This window comes from Colletotrichum fioriniae (genome assembly GCF_027942845.1).
Source record: "Colletotrichum fioriniae strain IMI 355084 chromosome Unknown scaffold_2, whole genome shotgun sequence".
Taxonomy (NCBI): domain Eukaryota; kingdom Fungi; phylum Ascomycota; class Sordariomycetes; order Glomerellales; family Glomerellaceae; genus Colletotrichum; species Colletotrichum fioriniae.
The window spans coordinates 1267666-1281747 of record NW_027076838.1 but is presented as its reverse complement, the minus strand read 5'-3'; the positions used below and the strand labels follow the sequence as shown (position 1 = coordinate 1281747).

Sequence of the window (14082 nt, the reverse complement as noted above, 5' to 3'; positions counted from 1 at the left end):
GATGGTGAGCTCGAGTAAGTCGATATCTAACGCGGAAGCGGAAGCGGTTCGGCGCGACCTTTGCACGGAAAAGAAAAGAAACAAGCTATCCACGGCATTAAGTAGGACCGTGAGCCAACATATGTTCTTTGCCAGAATCATACCGCTCGGCCATTAACTACAACGGATGGTGCTTGTTAACAGCTCCTTCATCTTTGGTGCATATAATGAACGGGCAGAGATCAGATGAGAGTCCATCAAGTCCATCAAGGTGCGCAATGAACAGAGATAGAGAAGGTGAGCTTACCTGCTCGATACAAAAAAAGACGGTGTCAGGCCATGTTCATCTATGAATATTGACCTCATGTTTACTCGCCTCTGTACATGAGTACACCATAAGAGGTAGGTAAAAGAATATGACACTTATCCAAGTAATGTGACATACCGATGCTTCAATGATTCGTATTTGTATGTATTGAATATTGCTTTATGATAACTGGCTCTTCTTTAGGTATCAAGGAAGCCCTCAACACTACGTATTACAACACAGTGACTCAAAAACGCATCTTTGTGTAGTCTGCTTACTCGGGTCATGGTGAAATCGATAATCGATAAGAGGGTGAACGTCAACCGGCGAGCTTAGTGACTTCCGGGCTCTGGTCATGTCCGTGGTAAGAAGTTGCAGAACGAAAGAGCTCTCGATATAACACCGAGTGAGTGAAATTCCAACCCATCATAGGATGAATGATTCTGTTCGATATGCCAAAATTGATATATTGTTTTCGCCAACGGCATCATTGAGCAGAAGTATACCCAAAGCTCGTGGCTGAATACACATTCAATATGGTTGGCTCACTGCATCTCACGTAAATTCAAGGCACCCTGTATGCCACATCACTCAACCCTATCAAATGAGGATTGACCAAGCTTGCCTATTAAGGCAAGTCCCATCACCGTGTTATTAGAACTGCTTATCCTGCCAGAAACCCTAGAGGAAATAAGCACAAGGGAGAGTTGTGGAGAACCTCAAATCGCAATTGGAGAACTATGAAGGACGGCTCTTGTCAGCATCATGTTCAGCTCGAAATCGGCATAGGGCTTACATGCGGATCGCCCGAGAAGCTCAGAGGCTGATAACTCCGAGTGGCTGCACCGCAAAAGAGTGAGACAAGATTTGGCGAGAAACGAGTTCCACTTTGTCTGAGCTGCCCCTCACGAAGCTCTCCAGCTCCTCCTAGGGGCCACGCTAGACGCGGGGTCTTCTTGATAAAGACGCCGGGATCCTCGTATGGTTTTCAATGGTCTTGAGTCCGCGGAGATATCAGAACAACAGGATTCAAGACTTATCATTTACACCCAGCTCAAATCTTTACGAAATACTTGTCAAATAAATCACCGTCAAATAAGCTCCAACAATGCCTGTGCTCAAGCCAGACGCTGAATTCGGGCATTGCGTGCCCCCTGAGACGCAGTATGGAATCACCACCTACGCACCCGGGTGGGAAAATGCAATCAAGTTTCGGGAGGGAGATCGAGCCACCATGGCTCGTGTCGTACACATATACCCAAGATTTGGACCCTTCGGGCCCGTCTCCAAGGTCAGTCTTGTCCATCTTGAAGACCCCCTGAATCAACATCACAACTCTAGGCCACAAATACAAAGAACCCACCATGTTCAAAAATATAACTGACAAAAGCAAACAAGGCACTCATGGCTATCTGCGCAAAGATGAAAACCCCCGAAGGCCACGGAGCACTCTTCTTCACCTCACCAGCCTCTTTCGCCACCGTCCGCGCCCATGCTCTTCACCCCCACCGGAAGCAGCACGTCCTGACAGATGAGGACCTAGGCTATAGGTGCGTGGATGTCGGCGATGTGCGTCTCTATCTCGTCACCTACCCGATGCCCAAGACCCCTGGCGTCATCGGCGCCTGGCAAAATCCGGGTATAGGCGTCTCGATCCGTCTAGCCGAGAAGCTCCTGGAGGACATCGATTCCCTCAAAGAGGTCGAATTCGACGGCGCGGGAGACTCGCCGCCGCCGACAGAGTATCTCCCTGAGGGCGAGGCGCACGGCAGGCTGAAGGAGCGCATTACTGGGCTCCTTCACAGGGCCGCGATCGACCCGGAGCAGGTGAGGGCCGAGACCGGGGATGTCTTCCTGTACCCCACAGGTATGGCCGCCATCTTTGCCGCCCATAGGACCCTGCTTGAGTACCGGCCCGGCAGCGTTGTGATCCTCGGCATTGCCTTCCACAGCACCGTTCACTATCTCCAAGACTCCTCACCACGCGGCTACAAGCACTTCGGTCCTGTCGACAAAAAGGGTGTCGATGAGTTTGAGTCTTGGCTCGACGCAGAAGCGGCTTCTGGAAGGGACGTGAGCTATGTTATCGCCGAGTTCCCCAACAACCCTCTACTAGCCAGCATTGACATCAACCGCATCAGAAAGCTTGTAAGTGACAAATCATCAGATATCAGGGGTTGATGTACCTAGTTAACACCTACATATAGTCCCAAAAGCACAACTTCGTCCTCGTGCTCGACGATACAGTCGGTTCCTTCGGCAACATCGACATCCTTCCCCAGTCCGACATCCTGATCTCCTCGCTCACAAAGTCCTTCTCGGGCTACGCAAACGTCATGGGCGGCAGCATCGTTCTCAACCCGCTCTCACCACACTACTCCGCCCTTCACCCCCTCTGGTCCAAAACCCACCACAATGAGCTGTTCATCGGCGACGCCGAGGTCCTCCTCTCCAACTCGGAAGACTACCTTCCGCGCACCGCGATTCTGAACCGCAACGCCGCCGCCATGGCCGCCCACCTCCACGCCGAAGCCACCAAGAACCCCGGGTCGGGAGTCGTCAAAGTCCTCTACCCCTCCGTCCTCCCAGACTACGAAACCTACAAGTCCTTCCTCCGCAAACCGACCCCGGAGCTCCCTGAACCGGGAGCGGGATGTCTTCTGAGCGTCGATTTCGACTCCGTGGACGCCGCGCGCGCCTTTTATGACCGGTTGGCGTTTTACCCAGGCCCCCACCTCGGCGCGCACCGCACGCTCTGCCTGGCATATAACACGCTCGCGTTCGGCAAGGACCCTGACGAGGCGGCGTTCCATCGGTCGTATGGCATCTTGGAAGAGACGGTGCGTATTTCTGCTGGGTTGGAGGATGTTCAGGACCTGCTTGACACGCTGGATGATGCGTTGGCTGTTGCGAGGGAGGTTAAGGCGAAGTTGGCGGAGGGGCCTACGACCGTGGAGGCTGCTGCTGGTTTTGGTGTTTCTTCCTAGTGATCTGCCTTGTGACGCTGGGCTGGCTTTGCGGCGGAACAGAGCTCTCTACCAATAAAGCGCATTTGGATGTTGTTCTACCCTATATTTGTGGTCCATAAGATCGGCCTTTCTCTAGTAGACCTGACACACTGCCGGCTAGCCAAACTCTCATCAACGTTGGAAAGGAAGACTGAGGCCGTCTAGACGCATCGTGAGATCTACACCTCTCTTTCAGCGATATAAAATATTCAGAGTGAATATTACAGTTAGAAGAGTCCCGGTAGTGTTTGAAATGAACCCCTCACTGTCAGATAAGTCTAGGTTGATGTCAACTGGACCTGCTTTCTTCACTCGCCATTTTTTGCACAGCCTTCCACTGTTATTGGCCGGTTATGCGTATTATAAATGCCTAGAAGGCCCAATTTCCAGGAATCTTCGCCGAGAATAAGCCCAATACACACAAAGCAAATCTGTAGAAGGCTCAGCCTACTGGATACTTGGCTTTTTGGAAGCTACTGTGAAGCACGTTGATGTTGTCGGAGTTTTTGCAAAGCCTGGGAGCCATAGAGCCGCTCATTCCACGCTCAACTCCAATGCTCCTAAGTTGTTGTATGCTTCCAGCACAGCAAAGCCCAGAAAAAACCTTTCTCTGGTAGTTTCAGATCAAGTCAAAGATGCCGGTGTCGCTGGTACTGGTGTCGCCGTGTTCGGCAGAGCACACAATAGGATTGGAAAGTGGCGAGAAAAGATTTGTTTGCCTTTGACCAGGTGATGATTCATTCAGAGAACATCGTTGTTCTAGACATCATGAAGATAAACGAAACGTTTCATATTTTTATAGGGTAACAATAAAACTGCACATAGGCCTTGCGGAACCACAAGAGTCTGCACCTCAGCACTCGCTCGAAAGTTGAAGAGTCTGTTACGATATGCTTTGGCTTCATTACAATTCTGTGCGTGTTTCTATTGGCGCGGAACCTGGCCATGATTTGAATAGGTCTTTTCATAGCCCACACCCCTTTTTTTTCTGGATTCAGATTTCTCTTCCCTCTACATCCCCATACCCTCAGCTTGACTTCATCAGTAAGCCTTGCAAGGCATTCACAGTGGCCATCTATTCGGCGAGAACCACAGCCTAGACCTAATCAGAGGCTGCGGCCTCTCCCTTCTCGGGCTTACGACCAACGACCGAGTAGCTGGCATCAAACCATCAGCACAACATAGACTTGGAAAAACTCGTACTAGAGACGGAAAGAGAGGACTCGATACTAACATGGGAAAATAGGCGTGGTAGCTCCTATTCTTCAAATCCCTGCGGACATCGATGAGGAATATGTCAACTTCGTCGCGGGTCCAGCCGTGAACTCGGGTGAGCAGGGCCATACACACGGCTTCGAGGGCGCCGAAGAAGTTCTCGTGGCACCAAAGACCGAGTTTCTTGTATCTATCCAAAGGTACATGTAGTGTCAGTCCAAATATATCTTCCGACCTTGGAAATGACGAAACATGTTTCGTCACCCAATGGAACGGGGGCTTGAGGGACAAACGGAGGAAAGTGTCATTGAATTGCTCATACTTCTCATCTTTGGGCCAGCCATTCATAGGCCACTTGAATATCCGAAGCTCGACGTCGACAAACCCAGCCTTAACAAGAAGGCTTTCAAGGGTAGACACGTCGACGAACAAGCGGCCCATCTTCTTGGACCCAGACCGGATGAGGTTGATGTACTTGTGTATCGAAGATTCCTTGGGAAGGGTACCGTCATCGGATACGGGGTCGACTTGGTTCTCGAGAAGCTCGAGGTATCCGCCTGGTGCAATGTTGCTGAGGCCAAGGTCAGTTATTCGCCCAGTCGATCAAGTGAGCGGGTATCATTTAAGGAATACTGACTCGTAGCATTTTTTGAGGTATTCTTCCCAATTTTCGATGCTTGCGTTCATAAAGCGGCTGTGAATGTAGTTGAATGGCTCCGAGTACGTCCACTCCTCTTCAATATCGTCTATCTCGAACCTCACGTTTGGAGGTACACTCAAAGCATAAAGATCAGCTCCGATGAAACTGGATGAGTTCTTAACTCGATACGCAAATATGACTTACAATTCCTGCTGAGGAGCAGAAAGATCGATGCCCAGAATCTGGATACATAAGAATAGTATGTTAGAAACGCGGATCGTCACACCAAACAAGCTCAGGGGCGACAAGGGAGAAGCATCGCAAAGATACCTCAGCTTCAGGGTGCAAGTCTCCGAAATCGACGGCCCAGACCCCGGTTCCGGTCCCGACGTCAAGGACGCGACTGACTTTGGAGTCCGGTTTGCACGGAGGGGCGAGGCCGAGTTTGCCATCGAGAGTGTAGATGAAGATCTCGTGTTGTTGGTCTGCTCTCTCCAAAGGGGATGAATAGTCTAGTCAAACGTTGTTCTTCTTTTGACACGAGACGCGAGAGAGTGTGTGGGAAAAACGAATACGCACCTAGTCTGTCGCTCTCTCTTGCGTCGTTTGGAAAGATGTATTCTGCTTCGACATTAGCTTTTCAAAGGCCGACTAGGTGTAGATCTCTGATTGGAGAGAATTATCTCACTGCCGTCTTTGTATCGATGGTAAGTTCTGCCATTCTCTATCCGGTAGTCGAGGATAGAGGCGGTGATGCTTGTGCTCGAAGATGCGATGCTCTGTCAGGTTCTTAGAGACCGTCTCTCTTCATATCACCGCACATAGCTGAAGGTGATTCTGCAATAGAAAAGCTGGCCTACCTCGAGATCCGAACCGTCGTGCTCAGATTCCTAACATAATAAGAGAAAGGTAAGTCTCAGACTCGCAGAGTGTTGGTAGCCATCGAAATTTTGTAACATGGCGTAAATACCTCATCTCCTGGCACAATTGAAACCTCGTGAATGACTTCAGACATGTTTGAATTCTGCGATTCCCCAAGGACTTGGTCGTGTAGCTCAACCTTAAGTTAATGCCTGGTATCTTTGACTATGTTTCGATGGAACCTTGCACACCAGAATCGAGGGCTGATTCTAGTGAATACAGAATAACCAAAAAAGTGGAAGAATAAACCGAGGATAATCAGCCCTTTTTGTGCCAGGATATTGGAATAGCGAACCCCTCTTCCACGGCGGAAAGGATGGAACCATATGTCCGCGACAGCAACCAACATGCATATGCGTGTCAACGGCTCGGTTGCCTTTTATACTCACACTTACAAGGATTCTAATGTGGAGATATTTCCAGATTGGCTTGTTTGCTTGAAACCTGCGATCATGTCATGGTTTTGCAAAAAAGCCCCCGATGATGTCGAGTTGACCAAATCATTCCCTTATTCTGTACATATATTGGTCAAACCGCCCGAACCACCCTACAATCAGAAGCAATGAAAGCAAAGAGAGTAACGCAACCCATATGGAAGCCATCCAAACACATCAAATTCCCATGAGAAGTATCCTGGGGAGATCGCGTGTCTAGACTTGAGGGGTCCTAATGCCTCTGTGTAATCATCAGCTTCGTCAATGCAGTCACTGGCCTGGAGGCATTGTAGATCATTCGTAGTTTGCATCTCAACACTCGCTCAAATTTGTAACATCTGCTACAACGTGCTCTGGCTTCATTACATATATATTCCTCTGCAAGTAGTCTTGCAGCTTGTCAAACGGAAGAGAACAAGAAAAGACCAACGCCAAACTTTCCCTTCCTCACCGGGCCCAACGTGTCAGAAGCCCACACATTCCACATAATCTCATCTACAAGGGCGTCACACCATTTTTCTATTCCTCCCAAAAATGCTCTCTTACACCATCGCAGTCACTCTCCTGACAGTTCTCCTTGCGCCTTCGCCGCTAACCATGATAAGACCCTCCATCTCCAAGGTCCGCATCGTCTCGTTGAAGTCGCTCTGCTCGACAGGCATGCTAGCCGACTCGCTGAGCCTCCGCGCAACCTCGGCCCACTTGACGGTCTGTCCGTTGCTGGTCAGCTCGTCAAGCAGGTGGAGCACTGCGTTCTTGATCTCCTCCTTCTTGCGGCGATCGGCAGCGCTCGTGCCCTCTGTCAGGAGACTCATGTCGATGCGGCCCTGGGAGTCGGTGGCTGCAGTCTTCAAGGCAGAGCGGATGAGGCGGGCGGCTTCCATGACGTCCTCACGAACAACCGTTGTAGACAGACGCATCTTGGCGTGAGCTTCAGACAGACGGATCATGGACTCAAGTTGACGAGTGGTGGCAGTGATGCGCTTCTCCGCAGCGCGGACATCCTGACCAAGCTTGCGCATCTCGAGGTACTGGTTGACCAGCTCCTGAGCGGCATCCTGGGCGATGGTGGGCTGTATTTGCGAGCGAGCGTAGGAAATGTAGGTAGTGAGGAACTCAACAGGCTGCATCCGGTTAGCAACTGTAGAATTCAAGCGAGTCATCAGGTACTTACGAGAATATCGTCCTTCTGCTGGGCAGACTCTGGATTATCCTCCAGGTACAGGGAAAGAAGATGGCGAGCAAGACGAGCATCGCTCTTCTCATCCGCGCGGTCAAGAATAAGGTAGACCAGATCGAAACGAGACAGCAGAGTGGGGGGCAAGTCAATGTTTTGAGGCACGGGTAGGTCAGGGTTGTAACGACTGCCAATTGGGTTGGCAGAAGCCAAGATACTTGTCCGGGCGTTCAAGGTGGTGATGATACCGGCCTTGGCAACGGATACCGTCTGCTGCTCCATCACTTCGTGGAGAACAGAACGGGTAGATTCTGACATCTTATCGAACTCGTCGATACAGCAGACACCGCCGTCGGACAGAACTAGGGCACCAGACTCAAGAACGAGCTGGCGAGTCTCGGGGTCTCTCGTGACGTACGCAGTGAGACCAACAGCGGAGGAACCCTTACCACTGGTGTATACACCACGAGGAGCAATCTTGTGCACGTAGGAGAGAATCTGGGACTTGGACGTCGAAGGGTCACCACAGAGCAGGACGTTGATATCGCCTCTGTATCTGGGGCTGCCACCCTTGGTGAAAGTCTTGTTGGTGCCACCAAATAATTGTAGCAAGATTCCCTTCTTGACGTCGTCCATCTCGTAGATAGATGGAGCGAGTGAGCGAGAAAGAAGATCGTAAATGTCTGGTCTGGCAGCGGTCTCCTTGATCTTCTCTTCCTCCTCAGGGCTGATCTTCTTGGTTTCTTCAAGGTTAGGGTCGTTGCCAGAATCCTCTTCTTCACCTTCGAGGCCGAGAGTAGAAGTATCGACGCCCATCCTCTTCTTGTCCACCTTTTGAACGTGCAACACATCGACATATGTCTTGTAGATGCTCTTGATGGTTCTCTGGCGAGGGTTCACACGTACAGGGTTGACGCGGAAAATGCCCGTAAGCTCAACTCGGTCACCGGCTTTGCAGAAGTCCACCAATTCGTTGTACACGCAGACCGAGACCGAGTGGGGCGTTTGACCCGCAGGAACTGCATCTGGGGTCTCCTGAAGCTTGATCACCTGCTTGTCGTCGAACACACAGCGATTATGGATGATCTGCATGGAGTTCTTGGAGGCGCAGCGATTACGCGGGCACTCGGTGGGCTCGCGGATTTTGCCTCTGTCGAGACCAACGTTGACCGAGTGATTGCAAACACTGCAACGGAAGAACGCATCTTTCATGTCTGGGATGACTGGCGTGGTGCGGATGACAAGACCCTTGATGGTGATGAGTCTGTCCATATCTGATGGGTTCAGGTCTCTAAGGTTGGTTGTCTTGTCCAATCCGAAAGGTCGGACCATGTACAGCAAGCCAGAAACCTCGTCTTCCTTAGAAGGGAGATCCATAGTAGGTCGCGGTGTCGGGGCATCAGAGCCAGCATGGTCTGAGCTGGGGAAGGCAATCTCGGAGCTGGGCGCAGTGTTGCTACGCCTAGCCGCATCGCCAGCGCTGCTCTGAGAGGCACGTTGTCTTTGGTCTTCCGCTCTTGCTAATTCAACCATCATGTCGCTCACTGACTGATCCATAATGGGGACGATTTCCTGCGGGTAGGCTTGTAGGTGGTACCAGAGCTTGCGTGTCGGGGGGTAGGTGTTCAAATCGGCGACGTTGAGATGAAGCCTGGCGGTACCGAGAAGAAGCATGTTTTCCAAAGCCTCCCAGTATGGCTTGGACTCGGCGTCAGGGGCATTCTGAACCTCTGCCTCCGTCCAGCCCTCCCTGTACAGCTGGTATTTCCGTGTGAAGTGCCTGAGGAAATCCTTAAAGGCTGCGAAAGTGTCGTCGACGGAAACCGTGGTACCCCAAATGGCACTCTCTCCTTGCCCACCGAGACGATCTGCCTCTGACGTGTTGGGGTCTGGGTTGCTGAATGAAAGTGCATCAGAGCCCGGAGCGTCTGTGGTCACTCTGCCTTGGGGATCCAAGACGATGCGGCGGCGGGGTGTTCTGATCCCTTCTGAGTTGATGTCACCTCTGCGGGAGCGAGATGCTCTATCGGAGACAAAAAGACCACTGCTTTCACTGCGCAAGTCTGACTGTGGCGCCCGCATCGGTCCCGGACTCGAGCTGGCTTCGTATCGGATTGGTGACGATTCTGGAGATACAAGTCAGTGCATTGCACGCATATACACCAGTGAAGTCCTTACCTCTCATCATACCGCTCGCACGCGGTGTCCTGTCTCCATCGCCGGTCGATTGGGTGTCAATGTCTTGACGTAGCGGTGAGCTGGGAGCAGGCCCAGCCGCGGTGCTCTGACTATTGCTCATATTCCTCAAGGGGGACGACACATCGCCATTGGCAGGTGCATTGCGACGACCATTGGCAGACTGCGCCGGGGAAGATTCATAGAACAGAGGACTGGATGCGAGCTGAGACCGGCGGGTTGTGCGAGGGGTCTCTGCAAGGCGTTGTTGCGCCTCTTCGTCTGCCGGCGCGGGGGTGCTGCGATCAGCGTCCGGGTTGTTTCTCGTAGAACGGCGGGGAGTTCCACCAGCCGTTGAGCTTCTCGTCGACCTTTTCGAAGGGGAAGACATTTTGTTAATGTTGACGTTCGTAGTCTTCCTTGCGGTTGTTTGTCGAACGGGGGAAAGTGGGATACGGGATGCGACTGAAAGAATATGTGCGTTGCTGGGGAGAGGGGAGGTGTGGAGAGGCGTCGTTCAGGAGCAACTAAAAGGTGGGCTGCATTGCAATCTCGAAAAAGCACTTTACGCGCTCACCCGGTCTGAACGCGTCCGAAAAGGAGTTTCGCGTTTTCCACTTTACGCGCTGTGGAAGCACTGGCCTGTGCGCTCCATCTACCGCCCATGTCGCTGGGGCCACCTATCTGATGGGGGCTCAAGGTCGGGTGGGTCCGCATAATCCCTGCTATCCGGCCATCGGCGAAACCACCCACCGACTTGCACCGATTCTGGGATGCTGAGGTGGTCAATTGCATCCCGCCAGAGCTCCCTACCAGGCACCGTTGACTAGAGTGACATTACCCAGCAACCCACCAACAAGCGCAATCCGGCGCAACAACACCCCAAACAACCGTCAAGATGGCTCCTGGAATGTCCCTTTTCTCCGTCAATGCGATCCTGATCCTCAGCATTGAGGACGGATCCCGTTTATTCTCCAAGTACTACAGCGCACCCCACCAAGGCACACAAAAGGACGGTATGCGCTGGCTTCCCCCTCCAACGTAGAGCTCTGGAGCTCCATGACTGACGGGATCGATCCACGATAGGCCAGACAAACCCCTACCCCGATGTCAAGTCGCAAAAGGCCTTTGAGAAGGGTCTCCTGGAGAAGACGGCAAAGCAGACCGGCGATATCATCCTCTACGACAACCGGATCGTTCTGTACAAGATGGAGTCGGACGTCATGATGTATGTTGTCGGAGGCGTCGACGAGAACGAGGTCCTTCTTTACAACGTCATTCTGGCTCTGAGGGATTCTCTTCACCTTCTCTTCAAGTAAGCTATGTTTCCTTTGCAGTCTCATGGTACTACAAGTAGCTGGTGGTTCTAATCGCTCTGCTAGGCAATCTGTCGACAAGCGCACAATCGTCGAGAACTACGACCTCGTCTCTCTCGCTATTGACGAGATCGTTGACGACGGCATCATCCTCGAGACCGACCCCACCATTATCGTCCAAAGAGTCAGCAAGGCGCCGGCGCAAGACGTCGACCTTCGCCGCATCGACCTCAGTGAACAAGGTGTCAACAACCTGGCCCAGCTGGGTAAGTCGAAACTGGCGGACTGGCTGCGGCAAGGCTTGTAAGGGGTTGGCTGTGGTGTAAGTAAGAGAGAGAGAGAGAGAGAGAGAGAGAGAGAGAGAGAGAGAGAAGATGGAGATATAAACCAGGGATGGTGTGCAAATGGGAGTTTTATGGTGGCTTCTAAAGGGAACGCATCATTAAAAGTATAGTCCTCTGAAAGGGGGACGTCATGACGAATGCCTCAAATTTATGCTTGATTCTATTTTTTGTCCAAGAAACCCGTCTATGCTCGGATCTCGGAGGCCGCCTTGCGGAGCCTGTTCATTACCGCCTCTGCAATGTCATTCCTGTCGTCAATGCCGTCCACGAAGATGACGCTGGCACCTCTTCTATCCAGATCCCTAAGAGCCGAGAAAAGCCCCTGAGCGATCCCCTTGATGTCGTCGCCCAGATCTATGTCGAGGATCGTCGCCATGGGCTTATCCTCTGCGTCCTGAAGCTCGCCCTCCTGAACCTCGTACGCCGCTTCGTCCCTCGCATTCGCAGCCGTAGCCCCATCGACATGAACCTTGGGAGACTTGCAATGCGCCATGGTGCAGACCACCCGCAATCTTCCACCGTCTCGTGCGAATGATACCAATCTTGAGCGGGCCCGGCTCCGCGCCATTCGTCGCAGTCACGTCGCCATTCTGCTGGATCAGTGCCTTTTGCAGGTCCTCGGCAATGATACCCTCCGCACCCGCCTCGCAAGCCCACTCGTACAACACGACCTTTGCCTTGGGACTATAGTGTTTATACTTCATCCCCGGCGCCCGCGGCGTCGCCTTGCCCATCTCGCTCTCGTCTTTGTACGCCTTGACGACGCCCTCCCAGCCGGGGCAAGCCCGCAGCTCCTCCATGCCCACGCCGCCGGGCCTCAGCACGACGGGCGGGTCGCACAGGCCGTCGACGACGGTGCTCTCCACGCCGACCTGGCACGCCCCGCCGTCCAAGATGAGCTCGATGCGCCCTTCCAGGTCGTGAAAGACGTGCTGCGCTGTCGTGGGGGACGGTTTCGTGGACGCGTTGGCCGAGGGCGCGGCCAGGGGAACGCCGGCGAGCTTGATGAGCGTCAGCGCCAGTGGCGAGGACGGCAACCGTACGCCGAAGCTGGCCAACCCTGCTGTGACTTCGGGCGCGAGCTTGCTCGGGTCCGGATTCCTCAGCAAGATCGTTAGGGGTCCAGGCCAGAACTTTTCAATGAGCGGCTTGTAAATTTCCGGGATCGGGTCCTTTGCTGCGTCGCCGTTGGTCTGCTTCTCGGACCGCAACAGTCCCCGCAACATATCCAGATCGCAGACGTGCGATATCAGAGGGTTGTCTGATGGCCGGCCCTTGGCTGAGTAGATGCCTTTGACGGCGCCGCTTCTCGTGGCGTCGGCCCCAAGGCCGTAGACGGTTTCGGTTGGAAATGCCACGGGCGTGTCCTTGCTGCGCAGGTATTCCGCGGCATCTCGTAGGGCGGCTATTGATGCGCCAGAGGCCGAATTGGCGATTTCCCAGTTACTTAACCTCTCAGATCCCTCCGCGTTTCTGAAATTTCCCAGCCCTTGGGCCTCGACTTTCACTACTCGGGTTTCCATGGTGACTTTGGTGTTATGTTGTGATGAAAGCAATCGCCGGTAGTTGTGGCTGTAAGTTGCAATTTGACTACTTATACGGCGTATAAGAGATGGTGTAAAAAGATACGTCGGTTGGGTTTGCATAAAATCCAAGGGTAGGAAGAAAATTAAGTTGACAGAAGAGGGTCTATCTAGGTGGCTTTCTCCGATGTCAAAAGAAGAATCTAGATCGTCGTCATATGAGATAAATTGGGTATCAACAAAAGGTCTTCATGCAGATCAAGTGGATGAGAGGGACAGGATGGTCAAAGTTGAGTCATATGCAGGAAAAAAATTCTCTGGATGAGGCTAAGTGAGTGAGGTGTGTGTGGCCGTTGGTGCTGCGCTTTAGCGGCGATATTTCCGAGTTTAGGGAACCGGTGGTCGGGTCTTGCCCGTCAGTAGCAGTGACATCTGCTGCTAAGGTCACCTCCGCCGATCGGCTTTCAGTGGGGCCTGTGATGTGATTGTAGTGGGGGTTAAGTCTGCTCTAGGCACTCGCCACGTGCTGAGTAGCCGCGGCCAACCTGGAGAAATTCCGTGTATGAAGTTTAAGGTGAAGTACTCTTTGAAGCTCACTCTTTGAAGCTCACTCTTTGAAGCTTCAGCTTGAAAGTTGTGACTATGGCCTTATTTTCACTGCTATTGAGCGGCTGCATGCGCCGGAGAGTAACCAGAATATTTGCTATGCTTCACTTCGCACTTCTATATTCAAGATGCTGTTTGTGTAACATAGGATAGTAATAGCTGCAAAAACTGCAGGTTGATCTTGTAACAATCACCTAGTTACGAAAGCGACTTTGAGAGATGGCCATGAGGTATCTCAAGCATTCTTGCTAGCTTTTGATCACATTCTTTGTGTGTTCAGACAGCACCCTTGACTTTCCCATTCTCCTTTCCTAGAAAATGGCCACATCAATATAGGGCCCTGCCTACCACAGAATGAAACCTCCCGTCTGTGGTCTGGCTGACTGGGGTTAGTCTCGCCATGAGTTGCACAGTCGCGATGCAAGCATGTAAGAAGA

At 52.3% G+C, this 14082-nt stretch overlaps 4 protein-coding genes across 4 annotated transcripts; 2 read left to right on the top strand and 2 right to left on the bottom strand.

Moving 5' to 3' along the window:
* Positions 1 to 1690: 1690 nt before the first annotated feature.
* N0V96_002167 (uncharacterized protein) lies at positions 1691 to 3273 on the top strand (the record flags this gene model as incomplete). The annotated part of the gene is made up of 2 exons (XM_053187796.2): positions 1691 to 2434; positions 2494 to 3273. 2 exons carry the CDS (start codon positions 1691 to 1693, stop codon positions 3271 to 3273), a joined length of 1524 nt encoding a protein of 507 aa, XP_053055300.2.
* A 3773-nt stretch (positions 3274 to 7046) lies between these two features.
* CDC54 (MCM DNA helicase complex subunit) lies at positions 7047 to 10247 on the bottom strand (the record flags this gene model as incomplete). Its single annotated transcript, XM_053187798.1, has 3 exons — positions 7047 to 7628; positions 7679 to 9807; positions 9860 to 10247. The coding sequence occupies 3 exons, from the start codon at positions 10245 to 10247 to the stop codon at positions 7047 to 7049; spliced, it is 3099 nt and encodes a 1032-aa protein (XP_053055302.1).
* A 507-nt stretch (positions 10248 to 10754) lies between these two features.
* RET3 (Golgi-to-ER vesicle coat component) lies at positions 10755 to 11479 on the top strand (the record flags this gene model as incomplete). Its single annotated transcript, XM_053187799.1, has 3 exons — positions 10755 to 10872; positions 10943 to 11171; positions 11239 to 11479. 3 exons carry the CDS (start codon positions 10755 to 10757, stop codon positions 11477 to 11479), a joined length of 588 nt encoding a protein of 195 aa, XP_053055303.1.
* Positions 11480 to 11700: 221 nt separating this feature from the next.
* N0V96_002164 (uncharacterized protein) lies at positions 11701 to 13039 on the bottom strand (the record flags this gene model as incomplete). The annotated part of the gene is given in 2 exon segments (XM_065756450.1): positions 11701 to 12038; positions 12055 to 13039. The coding sequence occupies 2 exon segments, from the start codon at positions 13037 to 13039 to the stop codon at positions 11701 to 11703; spliced, it is 1323 nt and encodes a 440-aa protein (XP_065614819.1).
* Positions 13040 to 14082: the final 1043 nt, after the last annotated feature.